This window comes from Crassostrea angulata, chromosome 6 (genome assembly GCF_025612915.1).
Source record: "Crassostrea angulata isolate pt1a10 chromosome 6, ASM2561291v2, whole genome shotgun sequence".
Taxonomy (NCBI): Eukaryota; Metazoa; Mollusca; class Bivalvia; order Ostreida; family Ostreidae; genus Magallana; species Magallana angulata.
In genome coordinates, this window is record NC_069116.1 from 2,171,127 (window position 1) to 2,189,722 (window position 18,596).

The window sequence follows — 18,596 nt, forward strand, 5'->3', positions numbered from 1 at the left end:
ATAAGTGCTGGCAGACGACTTTTTACTACCAAAAAAAATGTACGGTAAAGAAAATGCTACAGCGCCTGTCATTGTTTTGGCCAAATGTCCACCTCTAGAGGAACTGCTAACAATTTCAATATGCATTACTAAATGCCTCAATAACACTTCGTCCACTTTTCAGCCTCACGTGATAAGATGCAGGCAAGTATTATCTATAATGTCATACAGTAAAACGTTGTATGACTGCATATCTTTCTATAGAAAATACTCTCTACACAACCCTGGGTACTTATTTTTACTACAAAGCTGAGTGCTTATTGGACTTCTTAAAATTCACATTATTATACAGTTGTTGACTGGGGTCGAGGGCAACAGTTGATCTGTCGGACCGGCTCGCAAACTGTTGCCCAAGGCCGAAGGCCGCGGGCAACAGTTTGCGAGCCTGTCCGACAGATCAACTGTTGCCCGAGACGCAGTCAACAACTGTTTTGTTATACCCCTTCTAATCAATAACATGTTTTCGCGGAATGTGACGTCACCGGTCAACAGTTTTTTTTAACAGTCGATTTTAACAGTTCCAATCCAACAGTTCCAGTCCAACAGTCAAAATGCTGGACTTTTTTTTGTATAGAGTTATATAGTAACTGTTTTGCAGGGGTATAACAAATACATTTGTTTAATCCCTTTTATAGTGTTATATATACATATTCTTTTATTTCTTTAATTTCAGTTACTCTTTATTCAGTTCTTGTCTTAACAGTGAAAACATTGTGCAGCTGGCTATTTAACCGCCAATAGTCTTTGTATTGTGTGAATTGTTTGCTTAAGAGCCACAATATCCGTTGTTCCACTAACATTTCAATATATCTACATTTACAGAGAATTAATCTTCACTGAGCCAGACATCATTGCAACACCGGCTTTCAATTCCGATAACACTTTCCAAGTTGTTCTGAAGGTATTGAAAACTACCGTATGTTTCTCCTGTATTACTTTGAAAACTAAGAAATGATCAGATCACTATTCTGTCAATATCAGTTTTGTTAAATTCTACAGAATTAACTGAGGTTGAATTCACCTTCTTTTCAGAAAACTTTGTACAACACAGGAAAGTTGCAAGCAAGATTCTCCAAAATAGGGCTAGTGGTAACATTTCATGTTTGTGTTTGATAATTTAAAAAAAAGAAGTTAACTGATATCTACTTTTATAACAATAAAATTTTAAGTCAAGAATATATTTACTCATGGCCACTGATTGGTGGTCCTTGTCCATGTTACAGGCCGGTGACCCCCAGCCTGTGACCACGGCCCTATTCCAGTCCTGTCTCCACTACACCCTGCTGGCGAGGATCGCCCCCTCCTGGAACAAAGCCGGACAGTGGCTCATAGAAGGCAAATATCTACAACCTTTATATTTTTAATAATTTTGTACAGATGCTTTATGTATCTTTATGATGATCTGCATTAAGAGTCTGTAATCTGTGCATTCCACCAGGTCGAGATTTTCTGTCCCATCAAGGATATCTGAACGCCGTCAGTAAGTCTACAATTCCTGTCAGAGTTATCGTTCTTTGAATTGTCACCAATCTACAATGGTATACACAGTTATCTTACGTGGTTACCTGTTCACACAGAGATGGAGCTGGTGGTCAGCCACGAACAGATTCACCTGTCCCTCACTGCGTCCGCGGTCAGGTTCCCCGCCCTCCAGGTGAGTCTACAGGTACATCATATAGGTGTACCTCAGATTCCAGATAAGGTACATAACACAGGTGTACGTCAGACTCCTGACTCTGAGCACACAGATACCTGTAATAAATAAAGGATTCCTCTTGATTTTGTGCAAATTTAGCTGTGTGATATAGAAGTCCTAGCGAGAAGTCATCAGAAGTTCCTACAGGATCCCGACTTTGTCATACCGAGGGAGTCCATCGGCTCGCCGTGGTGCCACGTCCTACCCAGGTATATGTTACAAAATAACAAGATAACGAACCAATGTTCTTGTCGATCTTTTGTCTGTAAGAATTTTGTTAACTCAGTATGAAGAGGGGTGAGATTGTGGGCATCAGCCGTCAACTTCCGGCCGACGGCCCCTTCCGGTCCTACAAAGACATCAAGAGATATTGGAAAAACTCCGTGAGTGGAACAGTTATCTGTAACCTATCTTATCTGTAACCTATGACAAAATATCCATAGTTTGAGTTTCTACTTTTAATGACAATAAAATTCTTAAAAATATAGAAATTAATAAAGCTCTATGCTATTAATAACTTCTAAAGAACAAAAATGAACGATATTGTATATAAGTAATTTTCTGTTGGTGCTTTCATTTTTCAGTATGGTTATCGGCTGCCTGATAGTGAGGATGACAGAATTTACTACCAGATTAATTTCAGACCTCTAGGGCCCAGAATATTTACATATCCTTATTTAAATATCAAGTTGCAGATCCACACTTTTTTAACAATACTAGTGTCACAGGGTCGTTAAATAAAGAAATAACGATCAAAGACTTGGATTCGTACTTTGATTTTATATTTATATATGCAAAGAAACCTAGAAAACACAGAAAACACATTCACAACACAACACACACACGTTGACGAAAGACAATTACATGTACTACATATTAAATTAAATTACAAACACAATGGTTTTCCCAATTATAATACCGGTGATTTACCGACAATATCACTGAATATGATGTTACAATAATATGTTTAACAGTGATCTTACCAGGTATCCAGGACTTTAAATAATAAATAAATAACTGGATCTTTGAAGATCAGGAATAGAATATAACAGTAATTGATACTAGCGCCGTAAAGGGTAGAATCTGTGGGTACTGGATTTGGCGGGACTTGCGCTTATATAGTGAACGAAGTTAGTAAAACATGCATATTAATGAGCTAAAAGTCGTCTGTCATTGGTCAATAAGACTTATATACATGTACCTGGTCACTAAATCCTAAAAATGGAAAAACCACGTGTCTTATCACAACATTCACACATGCACTCATTCATACATACAGCAATGCGTTCTATCGGCAATGCGCGCTGATGAACATTAAATAAATAAATTAATATGAACTGTGACAATCTCCCCTGCTAAGGAAAATGGCTCCTGACATTTTATACAATAAATCATTGAATCACAATTTATAACAACAACAAACTACACGCAATATGATCAAAGTTACACCTGAAATCAGACTTCATAAAACTGAAATCAAACTGTATGTGACAATCTCCCCTGAATACACTACACAAAATACACAGGAGTTATTTGATGACTCACCCACTCACCATACCTATTTGGTGGCCTAATCTGTCTGGTAGACCTTCGGAGAATTGGTGATTCTCTTACAGAAGGAGAGTGAACAGACACATTACGATTCATCGTAGAAGGACTGTAAGAATTACCTGCATCTAATATGGATCTAGGAGTACTGGAATAGTTCTGATTTTGAGAATAAATAGAACTAAGGGGTGAATACCTAACAACACCTGGTGCAGTATTTACCCGTCTCTGGGGTATAACATAAACATTACCACCATCAGATGATCCAGAATCTGAATCCTCCGACTCAGACTCAGAACTAGACTGAAGAGAAACAACATCATCAACCCTAGAAGATTTGCTTGTGAGGTTCTCTGGTTGTTGACAAGCTTTAGATTGATTACTGTGTTTGGGCAAAGTTGGGCTAGGTTTGCTCTGGTCAGATAATTTGGGAATATAGGAAATGGGGAGTAGCATATTTCTATGCAATGTCTTAGTTTTTTCATTCCCAAACTCTTTCCTAACCTGAAACACTGGGATGTCAGAATTGGGCTGATTTATAACTATATATGTATCTCTGGCCCACTTATCTGCCAGTTTGTTTTTGCCCTTTAAGCCAACATTTCTTATGAGAACACGGTCTCCGACATGTACAGTAGCCTCTCTTACCTTCGAGTCGTAGTGCGATTTATAGCGGTGAGCACTTTTATCTGCTTCACGGGAAGCTATCTTGTATGAGAAATCTAACCGCTTTTGGAGTTTTTTCGCATAGTTGTCATGACTACGAATTTTTTCCGCGTTAGAGTCTAACCCGAGGTAGGCATCGATTGCAAGACGCGGATGCCTGCCAAACATGAGAAAAAATGGCGTATAACCTGTACTATCATGTCTTGTAGCATTGTATGCATGCACAAGAGTACTTACATATGCTTTCCAATCTTCTTTTTGCTTATCTTCTAGAGTACCTAGCATTTTTATTAAAGTTTGGTTGAATCGTTCAACCATCCCGTTACCCATCGGGTGATATGGCGTCGTTCGTGATTGCTGCACTCCTGCTAGTCTGCACAGCTCCTTAATAACATTGCTAGTAAAATTTCTACCTTGGTCACTATGCAACCTGTTTGGAAAGCCATAATGAACTATAAAATTTTCAAACAAAATCTTTGCAGTGGTTTTCGCTGTTTGGTTTCTGGAAGGAAAAGCTTGTGAGTAACGAGTAAAATGATCTGTTATGACCAGGATGTTTTCAAAACCACCCTTACTTTTTTCCAGTGATAAATAATCCATACAAACAAGATCTAATGGTTGATAACTCTCTATAGAAACAAGTTCTGCAGAATTTTTTTCAGGAGTTTTGAACTTAATACAACGTTCACAATTTTTTACTCTTTCTGTGATTTCTAAAAACATTCCTGGCCAGAAAAACCTTTCTTTCATGAGTTGGATGGTTCTGTCTCGTCCGTGATGACCAAGGTTGGTATGCAGGAGTTTAAATGCTGTATCTCTGAAATGACTTGGTAAAACCAACTGATTAATCTTTTCATTCTGTAAAATAGCTCTTCTGTACAGTACACCCTTATCTAAAAACAATTTCTCTATCTCTCTCAAATATCTACAAACACCATCTGACTCTGCTTTCAGATCTGACTTTGCAAACCCGTACTGAACAAGCTCAATAACTCTCTTTATTTCCCTATCAGAGGACTGTTCTTTTACCCAATCAATATTGGAGAAGACACATGAGTTTTCAGAATGAGATTCATTTGGTTCAACAGAAAAAAAATCTGATTTACTTGAAACATCTACCCCTATAAGCATGTTAGTACTTGCAGTCATACATGATGATGGTTCCTCCTCCTCTGAAAGGAATACATTCTCAAAATAAGGGCAACTTTCACGGTCTGCCATATAAGCACTGCAAATAGACTGGATGACCTTGGGGCTGACTTCTACTTCCTCTGTTGGTCGTCTAGACAAGCCATCTGCATCAGCATTGTTTGTACCCTTCCTGTAGAAGATTGAAAACTGGAAGTTACTGAGGGCTGCTAACCAACGGTGGCCTGTAGCATCAAGCTTCGCGGTGGTTAAGACATAGGTGAGTGGGTTGTTGTCAGTTACCACATCAAACTTGTTGCCATAGAGATAGTCGTGAAATTTATCGGTGACAGCCCATTTTAGCGCAAGGAATTCTAGCTTATGAGCTGGATAATGTCTTTCACTGTTCCGCAACCCACGACTTGCATAAGCAATTACTCTCTTCTCACCATTCTGTCTCTGGTACAACACAGCACCCAAACCATTACTAGATGCATCTGTGTGAAGGATAAAAGGCTGGTCAAAGTCAGCATAGGCAAGGATAGGTGGTGACATCAATTTCTCCTTGATGCACTCAAACGCCTTGGATTCCTCATCGCCCCATTTCCATGCTATTGGTTTCTTCTTTCCAGACTTACCTTTGTTTGTAGAATGACCCTTCAGTAGATCATTAAGAGGCTTTACAATTTTTGAATAATCCCGAACATACCTTCTGTAATATCCAGAAAAACCTAAAAATGTTCTAAGAGTCTTGATATTACTGGGAACTGGCCAAGTTGAAATTGCCTTAGTCTTTTCTGGATCTGTCTCTATGCCCTTCTCACTAACTACATGTCCTAAATATGTCACTCTGTCCTTAAAAAATTCACACTTCTTAGCTTTGAGTTTTAAGTTATGCTTTTCAAGTCTCTGAAACACAGCTGTTAGTCGGTCCATATGTTCGTCGAATGTCTGTGAGTAAATCAAAATGTCGTCAAGAAAAACTAAACATTTCGTTAAGTTCAACTCACCCATACAACTTTCCATAATCCTTTGGAATGTGGCTGGGGCATTCGTCAGTCCAAAACCCATTCTATTGCATTCAAAGAGACCTACACCACTTACCGAGAAAGCTGTTTTTTCTCTGTCTTTTTCGTCTATTTCCACTTGCCAGTAGGAGCTTGTGAGATCTAATTTGGTAAAGTACCTGGAACCAACCAACCTGTCAATAGTATCGTCAATGCGTGGGAGGTTGTAAGCATCCTTTACAGTTCTGGAGTTCAGTTTTCTGTAATCAATGCAGAACCTCAAGGTTCCATCCTTTTTCCTCACTAGCACAATATTGGAGGAGTAGGGACTCTTGGAAGGTTGTATGGCTCCCACGTCTAACATCTCCTTAACGTGTTGTCTAACTTCGTCATACATACCTGGGGGAATACGCCGATATGGTTCCTTAAAAGGTGTGTCATCTGTCAATTTAATTTGGTGCCTGAGTAAATCTGTCTTCCCAATATCTGTTGGACCTTCAGAGAAAAGATGTGTCCAACTTGACAGAAACTGTCTTACCTGACTTGCTTGTGCAGCAGTAAGGTTGTCCTCTGAAATCTTAATATCCAAGTCCTGTAGAGATTTCTTAGATTTACTGCTAATACCCAATTCAGAAGAGTCTGGGTTCCAAGTATCAATGACTTTAACCTCATGTAATGCACATAAAAGTGATCTAGGAGGAACATGTACTATGGAAGCAGATAAATTACACACTCTAACAGGTATGGTAACAGTATTCTTACACTTGGTAAGGGAAACAACTCTTGGACAAATAACAAGACCACCTGAGAGAGAAGTATTGACTTGTTCAGTCACAGCTGATTCAATGTTTCTGACATTTCTTACTATACCTCTTATGACTTTGGTTTCATTTGGTGCTATCTGGATGGCATACTTGTTCGTTGTCTTTACTGGCCTTTCATCTTTCAAGCTGTTAAATGCTACTCTCCACTCATCTGGGACATCTTCATCTAATGTCTGTTCATAAGTATTCCTGCAAATACGAATGAAATTAGTTCCTACAATAACAGGCACAATTTTTGAATAATTAGTCTGAGGAACTACAAGAGCAGGTATAGCATAAGATGAGTTACCAAAACAGGGTACACAAATTTCTAACTCTACATAACCACTGTAAGGTAGCAAACTGCCATTGGCACTTTGAACATTCAGTCCAAGTTCTGACATATCATGCAAAGTTGGCATAGGATTCAAACATTTGAAAAATTCTTCTGAAATGCATGTTACCATAGAGCCTGAATCAATCAGTGCTTTGGTCTTGACACCATTGATAAATATTTCAGTATCATTGGATTCACCAACTAATCTAGAAAATAAACTGTCAGTATTTTGTTGATTTGTTGTTCTGATAGGGCTTTCATTAATTGCATCCTCTGTTTGCCCCACAACAGAAGATGATATTAGTTTAAATTGTTACCTCCAACCTGACCAGAGTTACCACTTTTAGTCTGCTGATTGCGCGACTGATTCTGCTGTTGGAATTGTCTCCTATGTTGCTGTGAGTAGTTTCCACTGCCTCTTGGGTAATATCTTTGTCTACCCTGAAAGGAGTCTGATCTGTAAGCATTTTGTGGATTATAATTGTTTGATGAAACATTTTGCTCTAATATACCCATGCGATCATCAAGCTTTTTCATGTGACCAAGTAGATCTGAGAGTTGTTTCTGCATTTGTTCAAATTCTGAATTCTGAATAGTGAGAGAATCAATATTTGTCAACATGGAAACACTAGGCTTTGTAACTGCATTGACAGATTTTAAATTATTTTCCTCTTGTTCTATCTGTCTCACTTCTCTCAGCAGTGAATAAAACTCTTTAACTGATTCATACTTATGTCTGGTAGCATTTCTTAATTGAGCGCTTCTCAATCCAGACCAGAACTTTGACCTTAACATTGCGTCTTTAGCACTAGAGTCAATGTGACCTAATCTTACAGCTTTTGATATACATTGTTCCAATCTAGAACCATAGGTAACAATTGTCTCACCTTCTTTTTGATGATCTGCATAGAAATTCTGCATGATATTTTCAGGTGTGCAGACATTCCCATAAAAGTCTTCCAATTTCCCGAGAATGTTGTCAATCGTGGCATCTTCACCAAGAGGGATTAAGATTTCACGCGCTTGGCCCTTCAAAGAACTACGAACAAGCTGTAATAAAGCATTTTCTGATAATTGGCTCTTAAGGCATCTAACCTCATAAGACCAAACTTCAAAACTGACATCCCCTTTTTGTAATGTTTCACTACCACTAAAAGATGGAAGTTTGACTGGATTTGGGTTGGAGTTCTGACACAGAGCACTAGTCATAGTAGAGTTAAATAACCTGGGGGAGGGCAAACTCACCCTTGGACTAAACTTTGGCCTAGCACCCTCATCTGCAGAAGCAAATGGTAACCTGGGATTACAAGAAGGAGTTTGTTTGACACTATCAGCTTTACACTTCAGTAACATTTGATATTCTTCCTTTGGAATAACCCTGTAATGATTTTCTGAATTTATCTGACTGATAAGATCTTCCAATGACGTTTCATCATTACTCGCCATAGTGACACTTACTTCCCTCAGACACTGAGACAGACACAAAAGCAAATTGAAAATAATTATCGCAATGCGCATTTGTTCTACCATACAGACATGAAGCATACACACTAAATCAAATGCACACACGACTTGAAGTATATCTGATGACAACAGTTACTGTATTCACTATGTCATTATACCAATAATAAATACCCGATTGTCAATCTTCTTTGTCCAAACGTCCTTGTGTCCTATATTCTGGGTTAGTCAAGGCTGCAAATAAATATCGTGAAATGCAACGCGCGCAGTTGACCAATAATATTTGGATCATAGGCTGGGGTGGGCTGGGGTGGGCAGGGGTGGGGAAAATTGTTCACGAAAACACAAAAAATATCTAAGACAGACACATTGACAGTTCACAAAACACATATGACAACATCAACATGTGCTAAACAAATCATTGAGTAAACGTGTACATATTTTCAGTGTAAATATCGTTCACAATCGCGATTCAGACTGAAATTATACCTTGGGAAAACACGTTTTTACACTTCCGGAAGTACAAAATCAAAACACATGAAATAAAGAATCTCGAGCCCGATCACTTTCACGCTTGAATAGCACGCACCTTGCACACAGCCGGCTTTACTCTCATTCAACATAACACATACGACATGTAAACAACAGAGACAATTGACATTACAAACAATTGAGACATTTACAAAACATAGAACATAAAAATGAATGGATAGCACTTTTTCACATTTAATTGGAATTTTTCACAGATGGAAATTCTGTAATCGATGCTATCACTGCGCGCAGTTTTCGACGCGAATACACTGTTCCCGCACTAGATCAAGAGATCTCCACAAATGATCGGATCACTGGACGGTGTCCTGAATTGAACTCATCTCCGAGTATGAACAATAGCTAGCCATGGTATGAACAGATGAATAGTAGTAGTGGTCGACGGAGCTCGCTCACTTATAAACTGAAGTTGTAGGCCTACTTTTCACAAGGATATCGGCACTTTCACACAGCCGCCTCGAACATGTCTGGCCCTGGTGTTGGAACCTTGTCCCTGGAGCTGGAATCTGGACCCTGGTTTCCTTCAAAGCATAACCAACGTGGGCGCCATTGTCACAGGGTCGTTAAATAAAGAAATAACGATCAAAGACTTGGATTCGTACTTTGATTTTATATTTATATATGCAAAGAAACCTAGAAAACACAGAAAACACATTCACAACACAACACACACACGTTGACGAAAGACAATTACATGTACTACATATTAAATTAAATTACAAACACAATGGTTTTCCCAATTATAATACCGGTGATTTACCGACAATATCACTGAATATGATGTTACAATAATATGTTTAACAGTGATCTTACCAGGTATCCAGGACTTTAAATAATAAATAAATAACTGGATCTTTGAAGATCAGGAATAGAATATAACAGTAATTGATACTAGCGCCGTAAAGGGTAGAATCTGTGGGTACTGGATTTGGCGGGACTTGCGCTTATATAGTGAACGAAGTTAGTAAAACATGCATATTAATGAGCTAAAAGTCGTCTGTCATTGGTCAATAAGACTTATATACATGTACCTGGTCACTAAATCCTAAAAATGGAAAAACCACGTGTCTTATCACAACATTCACACATGCACTCATTCATACATACAGCAATGCGTTCTATCGGCAATGCGCGCTGATGAACATTAAATAAATAAATTAATATGAACTGTGACACTAGTACTGAAAACAATTTTTGGAATAAAATCAAAACTACAAGTGTGAGTGAACATGCACGTGAAGGCGTAAGTGTACGGGAATGTGTAATTTTTCATGTAGGTGTGAGTGCATATGTAGGTGTTAGTGTACAGGGAGTAGTGAGTGCCCATGTAGATATGAATGTACAAGTACGTGTGTGCTATACTGTCCTTGACCTTGGTTACCTACCCTGATGTTTGTCTCCGGTCACGGGACATCAACGCTCTCCCCCGGGTGGACCCCCGACCGATCCTTGTGACCTTCCTCCAGGACCTGAGGGCGAAGATGTCCCCGCTTTGTGGTCACCTTTTACAGCTCCACTCCCGGGCCAACTACCTCCTGACCGAGCTCAGCTCTGTTACCCAGGTAACTGCTCTGTCACCCAGGTAACGGTTCTGTCACCAAGGTAACAGCTATGTCACCCAGGTAACGGTTCTGTCACCAAGGTAACAGCTATGTCATCCAGGTAACGGTTCTGTCTCCAAGGTAACAGCTATGTCACCCAGGTAACGGTTCTGTCACCAAGGTAACAGCTATGAAATCCAGGTAACTGCTCCGTCACCAAGGAAACAGCTCTGTCACCCAGGTAGCTGCTCTGTCACCCAGGTAGCTGCTCTGTCACCCAGGTAACGGTTCTGTCATCTAGGTAACAGCTCCGCACCCAGGTAACCGTTCTGACAACAAGGTAATGGCTCTGTCACCATGTCATGGAGTTGTGCTGCTGAGTTATGCACCATATTAACATATATACATACATGTTTCTCTATTTGTTTGGGACTAGAAAAAATAATTATCAACTTTTAAGAAAGAAGCAGAGCAAATGATTTGATCTTCTATCTGCTGTTGTTAGTTTGCCTGTGTGTTTTTAAAAAGGTTTAGCAATGAAATTTTGATATTTTGACAGAAGGAAAGGTCTGATTCTAGCAATTTAAGTGTAAGAAACAACGCATCCAAGAAAGTCATCTACAGAAACTTTCCAATTCCGCCCCAACACACCGAGCAGAATAACAACTGCTCTCAGACACTGTCCGTCCAGTCACAACCCGGGAACACCCGGCAAAACAAGATCTCATCCCAACACAAGGATACCGCCAATCCAAACCCCTTCCCTCCCAACACACCGAGACATAGCCCTGCAGATCAGGAACCAGCTACGTCACAGACATCGTGCAATATCAATAGACGCCTGTTTGAGCCTTCCCAGACAGTCAGCTCCAGTAGCAGCCAGGAACCGAGGATTATCCCGAAGTTCCTCGCCAAAAAGTCCAGCAATACTGTTACAGGACCGAGCTCCAATCCAGGGTCAGTGACACCTCCAGTTGTTCCGGTGTTCAAAGCAAGGACGAGCGGCGGACAGAGGAAACAGCGTGATGGGTCAAGTCTGATGAACTCTAGTACAGAAACCCCCAGCTGTACCAAACCAATAGTATGTTTTTGTATACGGTGAATGAATATGGAACGTGTCTATTATCTGATAAACCGCTACATTGATTTCCTTATACATTTATGTAAGTATTTATAAATGCATCAACATTTCCACCTTGTCTTTTAACATTTCAGACGACGCCGGTGTCATCATTGGGTAAATCCCTACCACCAGCTCCTGGCTCACTCCAAGGTTTGGGTTATAATGGATCGCCTCTTTTATTCATTACCATAAACATAACTTGTAACTCAATATAAAAGAAGAGATTTGTGTTTTACAGACCCGCGGTCAGATACACCGGGATCCGTCCACCAATCATCGCTGGTTCCCCCGTCTGTCCCCCGACCCACCCTCCCCCACACCCCACTTACACCCGTCCACAGAGCGAAGTCTATCATTAGAACCCCCACAGTCGCCAGAGGAAGCTCTTCATGCTGCACCACGCCTAAACCGATCGCGACCACGTCACAGAACGGTAACAGGCGGGGATTTAATGACTGTCCGAGTCAGAGACCGACCCCTGGGCCCACAGCCGTGGAGTCTGATGACGATTTCATGACGTCACCGAGTCTGTCCACAAAAAAGACAAGCATGAACGAGGTAATGCATAAATGCATTATCTTAATGTTACTTGTAAGAAATATAATCAAACAAATGTTTATGATCCATTGTTTATTAGTTTAACAACATCATTTATCACTCTAGATTTGGCTGATTTGTCAGTCTTTAAAATTTGCTGGTTTCATATTTCTAATCTTATAAAATCTTACAAAATTTAAACAAAAATCTTCCATGTTGTGTTCAGCAACGACCAGGCACACAGGCACCTGACTTTATATATTTTTTTTATGATAAAAATATATACCCTATATCTATATGCAGCATTAGACATAGGGTGTTTATTTTTATTATGGGAAAAATTTGTAATGTCAGGTGTCTGTGACAAGGCAGTACAAAATTTAAAAATCTGATATGTTTTGTTCAGCAGCAACAGTGCAGTGGTCCCACACCGGCCAAAAAGCCTCGGACCAAGCCCTCGGTACAGGACGTCGATGTGGAGGGGCTAGCCAGAGAGGGACAGGTAATGTATACAGATCTAGAAGGCGAGGTTATGCATTAAGGGGGAGTTATTGTATGACGAGGGGTTAACAGGAAGTACGTGTAATGTGATGTAGTACAGAAGGGGGGGGGGGGGGGGGGGTTGTTGTATGTTAAGGGGGGTTATTGTATTAATACACGAGGTTGGGGGCAAATACGTGTAATGTATTACAAAATCGGAGGGTCTGTGTTATGGGGGGGGGGGGGTGTTATATTATAGGGGGACAGGATATCTAGATTAGATGGAATTTAAAAAGCATCTTACCATAAAGAAAAGGGGACACAAGGATAGTATATAAGAACGGATTCTAAAACTTTTGTTCAGGTGAGTTAATTATAGAGAATCGCAATAAATCTACAAAAGATTGAAATTGAGAGAATCTATATCAGAATGAGGTTTTATTTACAGCTAAGTAAAGTAAACAGTGTAACACTAATGGCGTGGTTGAAGAGCAGAGGTTTACAGTGTAAAAGTAAAGATAAGAAACCGGAACTGGTGGCCAAAGTACTCTGCGCACTCAACGTGCGCATCAGCGAACAGTGAATCGAAGAGAACAAAGAGATTTCAGTCAGAGAGCGCACTTTGTTGAATTCTACTACAGAGTAACTGCATTTTTTTGGTGTGTGTCTTTCAGTTAAATAAGGAAATAAAAGTTAATATAAAGTCGATTTGAATTGTTTCATTGGTAATGAGACTGCATGGTCGTTTGGTACAGGCACGTAGCATCGTTTTTGAAAGTGGGGGGGGGGGGGGGCAGACTAATCCAAAAAATCTTGACAAGCAAAAAAAAAAAGGGGGGGGGGGGCTGGCGTAGTATATAACTAAAACTTCAATTTTACTCATCATTTCCTTATTTTCATATCAATTTTTTACATACTCCCAAAAAAGTGGGGGGGGGGGGGCAACTTCATGATAATTCAATTTTTTATATGCAGCCCCCCCCCCTCCCTGATGCTACGTGCCTGTGGTAGGTACATAGTATATGTATTTGTCAAATGTAAAATATATTTCATTGACATATATGGTCGGAAGATAAGATAAAACTAAAGTGGACGAGTCCGAAAATCAAAATCGATATCTTAAGTTATCAATAGTTCTATACTAAAAATACCAAACAAGTAATCCTAAAAATACATATAAAGTAGATTTTTGAATTCAAAATATATGACAGCTTTAGAGTACATCCACGTGAATCCATCGATTGATGTACATAGAGGTATTAGGTAACACGTCCTTGTACACTACATCACAAAATGTAACTTGTACGGAAGTAAATTTAAAACATAGGTAGGAGTATGTAATGTCACGCCATTTTCAGTATTAATATCTTCAGCCCTTTGATGCATCAAACTTTGCCGACCATATAATATCATAACGTAAATTAAAACAAACAAATTGTATCATGTATACAATAATGTATATTAAAACATGTGTTGAATAAACAGTGCGGTCATCACAGTCAAAGTGAGTTGTCTCGGCATGTGTCAGCCCCACTATACCTTTATATATCGAGTTTATTCATAATCAAGGGATATTGAATAAACTTTATAGATAAAGGTGAAGTGGTTCCAGGAAAAAAAACGTCGCGATACAAAAGATATACAGAAAACGGGGAAAAGAAATGTCACAATTGACACACAAAACCAATACACATATGACACAGAGAATTAAAATCGTTACGAATTCCTGGGTGTCTTATCAACATTAGGCGGAGTGAAAACAAACGGTCCCCACCAAATCTGGGTCGACCACAGAAACTGATTAGGGTGATCAATCAAGGCATATATGAACGGGCGACGGCAGCCAGGACGTATCTGAAAACCTGCAATTTCAAGGACCGGGAACAATCTACCCTGTACAAATGCATGTTGCGATAAGAAAAAAAATTCAACATTAATCATATGAGATAACAGTTGCCTGGAGTTCGGAGTAAGTTTATTTATTCTTTTTTTTTTTGGCTGCATTTTAATGTTTTGAGATCAATTACTGACTTTTTGAACAGTTTTGGAACTTAATAATATATATCATGCATTCTCTATTACAAAATTTCTAAAATATGACCATATATACAAAGGATTAGTGCTCTGCTTTCAATGTTTGCCTCAATAAATCTATCCAATTTGTTGGAGATAAAGAGATAAAGAGATCTACATTGTAATAAATTCTTATTTCAAAGCGTTGATATCATGAGCGCGGGCAAAGAGAGGCGGCGCACTTCAAAAGTGGGTGATTCGAGCCTAGAAATGACGGCAGTGACCAAAAATAGCGAAAAACATGAAGAAAATGGAAAATCCAGCAAGGTCTCCGTGAAGGAGGCGAATTCCCCGCAGAGACATCACAACATTGTAGACGCCGTAGAGGAAGTGATGGAGGACATCCACTGCTGCGTCAAGGTCCGGGACAAGACCAGCTTCAAAGTGTTTGTATTCTTGGTGGTTCTGACGCTTGACGCCGCCGATCTGTTCTCTGATTGGCTGCTGTTCAGGGATGTGTTTGTGACACAGGAGGGGCTCGTGTATGGACCCCCGGACGATGCGCTGACCTATGCATTGCTTGCCTTTTCCATCCTCGGTACTTTTACTTTCATATTTGAGGTGGTCAATCTTTGGTGGGAGATTTTCCGGGACAACCCCTGGGTAGACTCTGACTTCGCCTCCTGCATCACCATCTGGATAGAAGACGTGCCCCAGATCGTGATAAACGTTCTGATTGTGTTGTGTAGGGAGGAGGCCATCAGCTACTTCCAGCTCGTCAAGGCGTCCGTACTGATCGTGGGGGTAGTGATCAGAATCATCGTGTCCATGGTCAAGTACTGCTCAAAGAAGTACCTGGAGGAGGCCAAGAAAAAGACACCCAAATCCAGGCGTCACGTGGCCTATCGAGTCTTCATCATGTTTGGGCTGATGTGCATTTTGGCGGGGTCGGTTGCTGTGTTCATGTTAACGCAGTTTGAGAGACATCCAGATGGAAATATTCAATTCAATACACCCAAAACCGCGTTCGAAGGGAAATTCCACGAGGAGAAATATTTCGATAACGTCAGTATTTACCTCAATCACCCGGTATTCGATCTGAACACGGGGAACTCTGAGGTGGATTTCATTCGTCTGATCAGCATCTACGATATCCGAAACAAAGCTGACAAGACTTTCAAGCTGTCTTATGACGAGCCCGCTAAAACAAAGTTCGTCGTGTGGGAGCCCGACAGTTCCGGTGTTCTACAGGAAGTGGAATGTTTTACCATCAACCGGGGCACTAAGACTGTCTCGACCCAAACCTGCAATCCTTCCTTCAGTAGCGGAACAATGTCAGAGTTTACTTTTAAGTTCCGTTTTATTAAACCGAGCGTTCCTAAACTTATTTTTGGTGACATTACGTACAATCTGAAGGTCAAAGAGAGTGGAACCTGTAAAGACCCGGCCACGGATATTGTCACAAAACCCAACCAACGGCGCGGGAGCGGCGCCAGCCGATCGCCCGTCATCCACTACTACCGCGCGCACATCAGCACCCCATCTCATCTACTTCCGTCCAAGTTCTATCAGTTTCCGGCTGATCTTACCGACATTGCTCAGGTCTGGAAAACCGGATTTGCTTCCTGTGAAAGTTCCGGAAGTTTAGCTCCCCACAGAGACACATCATTGGAAACAACTTGCCTATAGAACAAGAATTATTTGTTGTTTACGCTTTGTTCAGTCATGAGAGAAGAACAAAATATGTTACATTTTACAGGGTAAATTTGATAAAAAGATTTTTTCATGATATAAACACAACAAATACAAGATTTGCAAAAACAAAATGAATGAATATTTTTAAAATAAACAAATAAATAATAATTAAATTTTGAAAAAAAATAAGTTAAGTTATAACATTTCTCTTTGAAAACATATTAAGCTAATTTTTTAAAGAACCAATTTATTTGTTTCGGTACATTTGCATGCTTCATAAAGGAAAAATGAATGCCAATCACAAAGTCTTGCACAGCACCTTTGTTAGTCAAATTATTTGTTTGACCCATTTATGTTTATTTGTAAATCGTACATTTTTTTTTATCATGGTTGTTTTTATGTGTATCATTTGTATATAAAACATTTATTGTGTGTTTGTTGATTTTTAAGGAGGCTGGATCAGGATGGTCAACAATTTAACCATCAGATCTATCTTAAGGTGGCGCACTACACCGTGAAATATTTTTTCAAATCAGCAGAAAATTACTTGATTATGAGAGATATCATAATGGATAAGAAGTATTTAAGTCTTATAGGCCAAAAAAAATGAGCAAATTTGGATGAAAAATTCATTTTCAAAAATTTAATACAGTTAACATGAACAAAAGCTCCAGGCGGATTCGAACTCATGATCTGCGGTTCAAAAGCCCAAAACTTCAGCCATTGAGCTACGGCGATATCATCCCAACTGAACGATACAAACAGTTTAACAAAACATCTAAATCGCCATCTTATGACGTAGTGTCTTAAAAAGTATAAGTGTAATTTGTGAGGTACCTTAAAATTTCATAGATTCTAGTTTTGGCCGTAAACCATAATTAAGTAAATAAAGATTTCAAATATTCTAACTTTAAATTTTTAGTATTTTCCTATACCTTTACGTAGAGCTCTTCATGTTAAGAAGATAATTATAATGTACAAATGACCACCCAGCCCTCTGTATATTTGATATGAATGGGAAACCTTAAAAACCCAACAATTTCTGTTGATAGTAATATGAAGACTAACTATCAACATGAACATAAATCAATTGGAATCTGAAAGATATATTGCATGGATTACGATTTTCCCCGAATACAGACATTGTGAATACGTAACATACGTAATATTTTATGGATTCTTCCATTATTTTGTTTTCACAACTTCTCTATGCGGTTACAGTTTAGATATCTTCTATAGAACCACAAAGCCAATTTTAACCAAGAGGAATCACAGAAAACTGTTGTTTAAATAAGGAACCCCTTTAAAGGGGCATGGTCATGGTTTTGGTAAAAATCTAATTTGGCGTTTTTATTTATTACAATGCTTTGATAATGCATTTCTAATGATCAACCAAAATTTGAGTGCCAATCACAGAGTTATAAGCAAGTTACAGAGCTCATAATTCTTATTTTTTTTATGTAAATAATGCTCGTGCCAATAGAGAGTATCTACTCTGCTGGATTTTTCCTCATTTTTAAAATCCCTTCATTAACATTACACTCTGTTTACACAGGTTTACGTTAATTTCATTTTGCTGGAAGTAATCACGGTCAAAATACAAATTATACAAAGAGTTCTACTAATTCATTTCTCTATTCAGGTTTCCTGAATTTATGACAAATCAATGGTTTCAGACACCATTAATTTAAAATCATACAGTATCTATGTTTCCTAAAGCGACAAGTCCATGTATTTATTCTATAAACAGATAAAGTAACAGGTACTCACTGTTCAAACACGGGAGAAGGCGAAATAATGGGAAAAGACGCCATATCTCTTTGCACTGCTGTAATTCTACATTCAAATGAAAAATATTACATTGTGTTTCAAAACGGAATAGTTCCAAAGGTACAGAATGTTCCAAACGGCACACTCAATGTGATGTCGCCGGTTAATGTTTAAAATATTTTAACATTAACGTCAAAGTTGGC

At 39.1% G+C, this 18,596-nt stretch overlaps 2 protein-coding genes and 1 pseudogene across 2 annotated transcripts; 2 read left to right on the plus strand and 1 right to left on the minus strand.

Moving 5' to 3' along the window:
- Window positions 1-36: 36 nt before the first annotated feature.
- On the plus strand, window positions 37-13,621 carry LOC128190133 (uncharacterized protein C18orf63-like). Its single transcript, XM_052862049.1, has 15 exons — window positions 37-183; window positions 862-940; window positions 1,072-1,128; window positions 1,263-1,374; window positions 1,478-1,519; window positions 1,617-1,693; window positions 1,835-1,944; window positions 2,022-2,118; window positions 2,320-2,398; window positions 10,612-10,796; window positions 11,335-11,856; window positions 11,991-12,048; window positions 12,137-12,456; window positions 12,842-12,937; window positions 13,364-13,621. The coding sequence occupies exons 1-15, from the start codon at window positions 38-40 to the stop codon at window positions 13,496-13,498; spliced, it is 2,115 nt and encodes a 704-aa protein (XP_052718009.1). The 5' UTR covers window position 37; the 3' UTR covers window positions 13,499-13,621.
- On the minus strand, window positions 7,498-9,395 carry LOC128190132 (uncharacterized; annotated as a pseudogene).
- Window positions 13,622-14,638: 1,017 nt separating the features above from the next.
- On the plus strand, window positions 14,639-17,055 carry LOC128189008 (uncharacterized). The gene is made up of 2 exons (XM_052860376.1): window positions 14,639-14,884; window positions 15,132-17,055. Exon 2 carries the CDS (start codon window positions 15,142-15,144, stop codon window positions 16,615-16,617), a length of 1,476 nt encoding a protein of 491 aa, XP_052716336.1. The 5' UTR covers window positions 14,639-14,884; window positions 15,132-15,141; the 3' UTR covers window positions 16,618-17,055.
- The last annotated feature ends 1,541 nt before the right edge of the window (window positions 17,056-18,596 follow it).